Source organism: Pundamilia nyererei, unplaced genomic scaffold (assembly GCF_000239375.1).
Source record: "Pundamilia nyererei isolate P.nyererei 1_Seehausen unplaced genomic scaffold, PunNye1.0 scaffold00106, whole genome shotgun sequence".
NCBI lineage: Eukaryota > Metazoa > Chordata > Actinopteri > Cichliformes > Cichlidae > Pundamilia > Pundamilia nyererei.
The window spans coordinates 1,907,507-1,915,639 of record NW_005187507.1 but is presented as its reverse complement, the minus strand read 5'-3'; the positions used below and the strand labels follow the sequence as shown (position 1 = coordinate 1,915,639).

Sequence of the window (8,133 nt, the reverse complement as noted above, 5' to 3'; positions counted from 1 at the left end):
TTTTGTTTCCCTCTTTGTCCTGGATCCCAAGGATCCTCTCTCATCTCAAATTAAAATCTCAGATTTAGGTTAGAGGTATGTTGTACCAAAAACTGTGTAATTTTAGTATCTGTTTAACACACAAGAAGAAGAATCTTACAGCAGAACATAAGACGTGACATATTTTGTTTCTAAAAGTCTTCTCTTCAAAGTGGTTCACTGATGATTGTTTCATTTTTCATTAAATATATACATATACATATACACATATATCTTTTTGCATTAGCCTCATCTCCAATACAGATAATTAACTATACATTACTGTAATAGATTCCTCTTTTTCTAATGCTCTGGCAGTGAAGGGGGTTTTCTCACCAGTCTCAGCTCAGGGATGGATCTGCTCAGCGTCCACTCCTGGCTGTTGGCAATATTTACTAGAGAGAGAGACAGACAGGGACAAACAGTCAGCGAGGCGGTGACACATCATTTAGATTACATACAGTAAAAAAGGGCAGCCATCTTAACAGCCTGCAGGAGGGCAATAAATCACACAGCTGCTGCGTGACTGGCCTCACGTGCGGCCTGGCAGGTCGCCTTAATGAATATAACCTTTCAGTCACGATGGGGGATCCAACAAGGTGGAGCCACACCGCTCTTTATCCACTTTGCTCTCCCCGTGCTGGAAATGACGGGCAGCTGTGCGCTGAGCGATGGAAACCTTTAGTGTTCAACTTGCTGCTGCTCAAAGATGTCAGGCACCTTTTTAGGTTTGAACTAAAAGAAATTACAGCTAAATATATTTATATTTGACTCGTGATGAAATTATAACCTGGACACATGTGGAGGTGAAACAGCTATAAATGGCGTATGAGAGAAAGTAAAGTATGATCACCAAAATAGAATAACTTCAGTGACTCAACCGCTTTTCTGCCTGACAGCTGGCACAGTTTCTACCAAGCAGCAGCATCCAGAGGTAAACAACAAACAAACAAGAGTGCCAAAAAACAGTGATTCCTCTAATGAACTGCCTGCAAAACCAATTAGTTCCCACAGAGCCCCCACCAGTATTAACTGTACGGTCATGAAGAAAATCATGTTTACAGCCAGATATGAAAATAAACAAATAAATAAAACATTTTGGTCTGTTTAGCTGATTTCTGTTTTAGTTTTTAGAGGTCTTTGTCTTGTTTTCCCCCGTCTTCCTTGTTTAGTGTCAGCCCTTGTGTTTCAGTGCTCTCCTATGCCCTGTTTTGGTTTTACTACCTGCTTTTTGTTCCTTTCATCTGCTTTGTGATTGTTTGTTTGTGCCTTATTCCCTCATGCCTCTCGTTTTACAATCAGCCTTCTGTCTATACATAATCTCCGCTCTCCCTCTGTCACTGTTGGATTGTCTGCTTGTCTTTTGTGGATTTCTGTGTTCCTTATCTTCAACCCCTTGTGCCTTAAAGGGCTTGTTTGGGTTTTTTTTTAACCTAATGTTATTATCTGGACTTATTATAGGCAATAAAACTGCCTTTTTGTTTTTACATGATATACCTAAATTCTAGTATATCACCAGTTTGGATTAAACTTAGGGTCTGGCTATCTGAACTGGACATCTACACCAAACTTCTGCCTTATGGAGCATTTTTAATGGTATTAACTGAGAGATAATGTGACCTGCTGCGCAAAGTTTGTGTATATTTTATAAGTCTGTCCATCTTCGAGGCTTTGAGTCCAAGTTCAGTGGGACACAATACAGTGACTACATTCATATATTAAATAGTTTGTTTTAAAGTTCTCAAATTTAAAGGGAGGTTATCATTAAAACTAAAACTCATAATCTATGCATGTATCTGTCTAAGTCATAGAGAGTCAAGAGACCAAGATCAACAGCCCAAAATTCCAAAAATCCAGTTTTCACTTTATATAAATAAAATAAAATGGCAGGAATTACTGGACAAATAAAATAAATATGAAAAGTTATTTGGGGTTCCTTTCCTCTTCAGCGACTTACCTAATCGACTAATTCTAAAATCATCAGGGGCCAATTTTAGCTGCAAACTTGGCTTGAAATTGTGTCTGTGATTGTGGCACACAGTTGTCTGCAGTGGTTCGGTCGCAGACAGCTGTGCCAGCGTTCCTATTGGGCAAAAGAGGTGGCATACACCCGATATGATGCGATGCCAACACCCAGAAACCCAGCTGCAGCTCCAGAGCCATTGGAGGGAAAGACAGACAGAAAAATTGATTCATAGACATAAAAAGCATCAGTGGCCAGTTTAGGTGCTCTGTTTGGGAACCCATCAGTGCTTGCCTAATGACCTATCCTCTGGGGGCAGCGGCTGATGTTTCACAGCTTCCGGTGTAACCAGCAGATGTTTCGAAATCTGATAGTTTGCCCTAAAGTTCCCGTTTCACAGACTGCGTGTGATTTCACAATTTTACTATGAATGCAGACATCAAAGGGAACCTACTAGGCTTTCCTGTATTTTTTTTTTTTTTGTCATACTATTACGATGGTGGATTTGTATTAAACATGGCCAAGTTTCAGATAATTACATCAGTGTGGCCCTTTTATGGTCATCTCACTTTTAGCCTATCAGAGATCACAGAGGTTATAGGGAAGGGAAGAGAGCTAAGGGTTTGTTTCAGGCTGCAGACAGGTCAAATGCTGGTTTCAGCATTGTACTTGGCTCAAAATGCTCTTTTTTCTCTCCACTCTCCTCATGGATTGTTTACCTGCATGCAGCCAAACCCAGTCAAACATGTTTGGTTTATACGGCTCAGACAACAAACAGTAACCAAAAAAGACCAAACATTGCTCACAGATATCTGCAAACTCACATGCAGATACAGAGTGTGTTTGCAAAGATTAGAGGAGTGAAACACGACAGTCCTGCAGTAACACCTCATAAAAAAGGATTTACTGAACGACTGTCGTGTTAGACTGGATTCATATTTTTGTTAGGTGTACAATAGAGTCTGCTGACATGGTAGCAGCTCAGATTGAGTGCACTGTAATGCTAAAGCCAGGATAAACATGCTCACGGTAGCAGCATTAATTCTGATGTTTAGCAGGTGTCAAGCAGGCTTAGTTGACAGGTAGCACTCTGGACTGAAGCCGTGATGCCATTAATCCTGCACACGCTTTGTAGAAGTTTAACATCTCCATCTCATCAAGGTGGTTATGACTCTTTCTTTGTTAGCAGGGGAAAAGTTATGGAGTCCTTTGGACGACAGTTTTAGAGGCGGGGTCTTGCCCAACTTGGAAATTATTAACTTTTGGACTTTATGGACACATATATGCATCAAATTGAAAAACAACTGGGAAATATTGTCTTGATGCATAGTGTGGAGGACATTTTCAGCCTTGGTGGAGGTACATAGTCTTAGGCTATTCTTGTATAGATATGTGCTTTGTCTTGTTAGTCTCAAATAGTCCGATAAGATTGAAGATGAAGATCTGGAGGCTGAAACAGTGATGACTGTGGTGGCTGATGGAGATCAGTACACACAGCTGCAAAGCTGTCTGCACAGGGCTCCATGGTTAAAAAAAGTTTTACACTTCTTCTTGCTGTGGGTTGATTGTAGAATATCTTGGTTCGCAACCAAGATTGCTGCAGAGTGGCTTTCCTCTCAAACAACATTGAATCTTCAGCTTCAAGGACCACTAATGCCTCTACAAGGTTTTTCAGGTTTTATAACGGTAGGCATTAGTCTTGATTCAGGAGCCATGCTGCCTGTGTTCTCCTTTTTTGTTTTTTGTTTTTCTGATAGAGAAAAAGCATTTATCAGAAAATACAAAGCAGGAAAGGAACTAGAGGAAGACAACGGGAGACCGGGAGGTTTTGGCAGACTACCCTGATAGATACACTGCCCATTATCCTCAGTGTGAATGTGTGATGTGTCCTTCAAAAACAGATGATGATTAAACTCAGGCCTGGTTCTAAGTCTAACACCACACACAGCGATGATGTGTTTCACACGATTAAAAAAGGCACTTACACACGAGCTGTTGCTGCAGCCAGCTCCCTCAGAAAAAGGCCAACTCCTACCACACACACACACACACAGACTTTGCATGTCTTTGTCTGTCTTTCTGACTCAAAGCTCTCTTTATGGCCTGCTGCTGGTGCCAAAAACGATCAGACAATGTGATCCTTCTGCTGCTTCGACACACACATGCCTACGTAAAGCCAATTATCCTCAGTATCCTCTCCAAACCAATCACGAGTGATCCCTCACATCCCTCGTGTGCAGCCTGTAGCTGACATCCAAAACTTAATTCTGTTTTTAGGAAATTTTGTCTCTCAAGCATGTGTCACTGCACACAGACACATACATGCACACACGCGCGCACACACACACACACAAGCACACCTCCTCCACCCTATGTTTCATCAGGCTCTATAGCAGCAGCAGCAGAAGCAGCAGTCCTGCCGGTTGCCATGGCAACACTTCCTCCTGCCTTGAGTATGTGTGTGAATGTGTGTGTGTGTGTGTGTGTGTGCACGGTCGGCGAGGCTGGTCTGACTATTTGAGTGAATCCACAGTGTGCATGTGTAACAGTGTGAATACACAATGAGTGAATGAATGCATAAACACACACACACACACTCCCTCGCTCGCTGGCTCCCACAGGCCGACACTCGCTTCGTCTTTGAGCAAACATGTTGGTGAAAGAGATGCACTGTTGTACGCTGCAGCCACTCAACTCACAACCCAACAATCCTGAAGCTTAGAAAAGGCACACGCGAGGTTCACACATGAATTTAAATTCAACCTGACGGAGACAAAGAGGGTGAGAAAGAAGGTGCAAAAATAAAAAAAACCAAGCTCCTTATAGTGGCAGATCATGCAGTGGGTGGACTATCAAAGACAGGATTAGAGATGTTCTTGATTCGCTGTGAATCCTCACTTCCCTTTTTTGACGTGGGTGAATGAATATCATCTTATGTCTTTCCTCTTTTCTAATCATTCCAGCTTTATGGAGCGACGCAATCCGACCACCAGCTCCTCTGCCTTTTGGCTTCTTTAGGAGACTTAAAGCCATGCTGGGAACACTGCTTAACTGTGTGTGTGTTGGGGGTGTTAGTGTCAGTGTTTGTGCGTGCAGATTACCCCTCTAGCGATGTGAAATTGGCCCCGCGCTCTGAGGGGAATTAGGTTAAAACTGTCCAAGATGATTCTATTGTCAATCCTCAGATCAAAGAACTTCATCTATCATCAATTTGCAGACGCACATGGCTTTGGGGAAACGTGACAGTGTTAAAGCCTGCAGATAGATTCTGTGCAGGCTTCTTTAAAAAGATCAACCCCACCCCACCCAAATCGTTTCTAATGGATGCCTGTGCACGGATGAAGGGGCTAGGCTGATAAATGTTTGGCTGCATACAGGAGTCCCTGTCTGAAGGATGGATTTGAAGTTGAAGAGGTGACAGTGATGATGTGTTTGTGACCTCCTACCTTCCTCCTCACTGGAGTCTCTCTGTATATAGACGGGAGGCGCTGTGGAGGATGACCCCGCTGCCCCCGAGCTGCTCTTTGTGAAAATGCCACTGATGAACTTGAGCATCTTTCTGTCTTTAGCAGAGCCTCTTTGGCCCTGCTGTCCTTGCTGAGCTTCTCTTGCCAGGCCCAGGTCTTCAGAGAGGCTGTTCAGGTCACTGTTATCCAGCGTGCGGCTTTTGCCTTTGCGAGCCGGTTTGGGGGCCTGGGTAGGAGGTGCAGGTAGGGAGGTTGAGCCGCTCTTTAGCCTGTCCTTTCTGGGGATGTCTCTCATCACTGCAGCCATGCCACCTCCAATCTCCAGCTGTATTCCAGTTTGAGCCTCATCCTGCAGGTCCCGCCATCCTTCGGTCCTGCTCGCCTCGGCCCAGGAGGCCCTGCAGGGGCCTGGCGAGCGCGTCGTCACGCGGCAGTCCTTGCGATCGAGGCTCTGGGCTGAGGTAGGGCTGCGTTCTCTACCCTCCCGGGAGTCGCGGCCGCGGGTGGCCACGCTGCTGTGAGACTTGAGCAGGCTCACGGGCCGCTGTCCTGCAGGGCGGATAGGGAGGCTGGTCCTGGTTGGGGTGCGGCTGGGCTCGGCCACCTCCATAGGGGGTGTTGTGGTTAGAGATGGAGACCTGCATTGCTTTGCCTCTGGGCTGGAAAACGGTTTCTCGACTACGTCTGCTGACTTTGTCTTCTGAATCGTGACTCTCTCAGCAGGTAAGGGGATAGAGAGGTTGCATGGTGGCTTTTCAGCCACTTTACTGGGGACATTTGAGGGTAGTTTATTTGTCAGAGGGCTGAGGGATCTCCTCTCTCCTTCCTTGAGTTCATCAGTGCCCCCTTTCACAATGACAGCATCTTCAGCTCTTTGTGGTTCCCCTAAAACCACTCCAGCTCCATTTTCAGTCCGTGTGGAAGCTCCACCTTCAGCTTCCACTCTCTCATCTCCTGGTCTGGCCTCCACCTCCTTCCCCTGGTTGCTGTTCTTGGCCTCATCTCCATTCTCTTCCACAGCCTCTACCTTGACCAGGGTGAGGGAAATGAGGTAGGTGGTGCGTTGCTGCAGGGCGCCGCCTCCGCTCATGTGGTCAGGCTTCAGTAGACACACAGTAGATGAATGAAACCAGACAGAGCAACATGAGCAACTGACGCTTTTCCAGCGTGTTCGGATGTGAAACAATCTGACGACACGACAAGGACGAAAAACTTACACGGAGGAAGATTAAGTTTCTCCTCGGAAGACACAACAGCAGAGAGACTCTTGGGCTCATCCATCCCCCAAATCCCTCTTTCTTTGTTTCGGATTTTAATTTCCGTCACGGATTTCTTCTCTCACTCTAATTGTCATTTCTCTGTGATTCAAAAACAAAACCCACCCTTCCTGACAACCTTCAGGACCACTGTCAGTACAGTGAAAGCAGCTCTTTTGTTCCTAGAAAACACCCAATTAAAATGTATCCACAACACATGCATGCAGCCACTGAGACAAAAATATCTTCATTATGGTGTCTGATGCCTCATTCTTTGTGGTAATCATTTACATGACCTTATTTTATGTGCAGCACTCCCTCAGCTTACATGTTGCTCTGTCCAACCGCTTCAAAAATCTTGATTCATTCGGAATAACAGCTGCCCTGCATCATACGTCATCAAGGATGTGCTGGAGAGCAGCTGTAAAGTGAAAAGGTGAAGTCTTTAAAGATTCATTAGCGTCACCCTAAAGCAGCATGGCACAGTAACCTCCAGAGCTGAATGCAGTCCAGTCCAAATCATGGGCTCTCATTGCACACCTCACATGCGTGTTGACAGCAGCATCCATTCAGAGAGCGCGGCGGCAAAAAAGCAAGCAGCCTCACGGAGACGCACAGGAAGGACACCGATGAGGGCTGGAGGGGATCGGGAGCAGAAGCCAGGAGAAGATGGATGGAATTCTGGGGAAATGCATGACCGAGCGAGGGCGCGTCCGGCCATCACGCCCCTCTCTCTGTCTCCTGGGCAGCCAGTGTCCTGTGAGCGCATCAGGCGCCAAGCACAAGTGGAGACGCTGAGGCGAGTCACAGCTCCTCGACTGCCTGTGAAGCCTTCTGACAGAGACACCGTCGCACAGGTTCAGCGAGTCCAAATCGCATCACGTACACACACACACACACATGCAACGCACCCTCACACATGCACAGCTCTTCTCTCTCGCACTCTGCGTTTCTCTCTCCTTTCCGCTCACTGATAGGAATCTCTGATGTCCCTCCCTCTACATGCCCCTCCTTGTTCCAATAGGCGATCCATACAATGCAGAGCGATCCTGCTTCTCCTTCCTTGCTTTTCTCTCCTCTATTTTCTCTCCCTCTGCTTTTCCTGCTGCTCCTCTCAGACGGTGCAGGGTCCCTGCTTTTTTACGGCTCATCCCCATCCCCTCCCTTCCTATCTTTCTTCCTGTATGCCGGAGAGGATGAGGAGGGGGTGAGAGGCAGGGACTGGTGGTAAATCATCAATGCACACACACACAAACTGGACCTGCTAAATGAGTGGAGGCTGCAGGAGAAGAGATCAGTGGTAAGGAGAGGCAAGTGTGCAGGATTCAGCCAAGAATGACAAAGAGTGGGAAAAGGATGTGTGTTTGTGGGCTGGGTGTGTTTTCCAAGTGCCAGAAAATCTTCATCAAGATCATTCAGCTGTCTATTT

General features: G+C 46.0%; 1 protein-coding gene across 5 annotated transcripts in view; it reads right to left on the bottom strand.

Annotated features, from left to right (window-relative positions):
• The window catches only part of agap2 (ArfGAP with GTPase domain, ankyrin repeat and PH domain 2), a 35,972-nt gene that overhangs the window by 21,814 nt on the left and 6,025 nt on the right, over nucleotides 1-8,133 (bottom strand). For 3 of the 5 annotated variants that reach the window (XM_005741040.2, XM_005741041.2, XM_005741042.2), the window contains exons 1-2: nucleotides 5,428-7,229; nucleotides 355-413 (exon numbers count right to left, since the gene is read on the bottom strand). In XM_005741040.2, coding sequence (XP_005741097.1) covers nucleotides 355-413; nucleotides 5,428-6,538 — 1,170 coding nt within the window. In that variant the 5' untranslated portion in view covers nucleotides 6,539-7,229. Of the gene's footprint in view, nucleotides 1-354; nucleotides 414-5,427; nucleotides 7,230-8,133 lie in introns of those variants that run through there. The other 2 variants (XM_005741043.1, XM_005741044.1) reach the window with 1 other exon arrangement.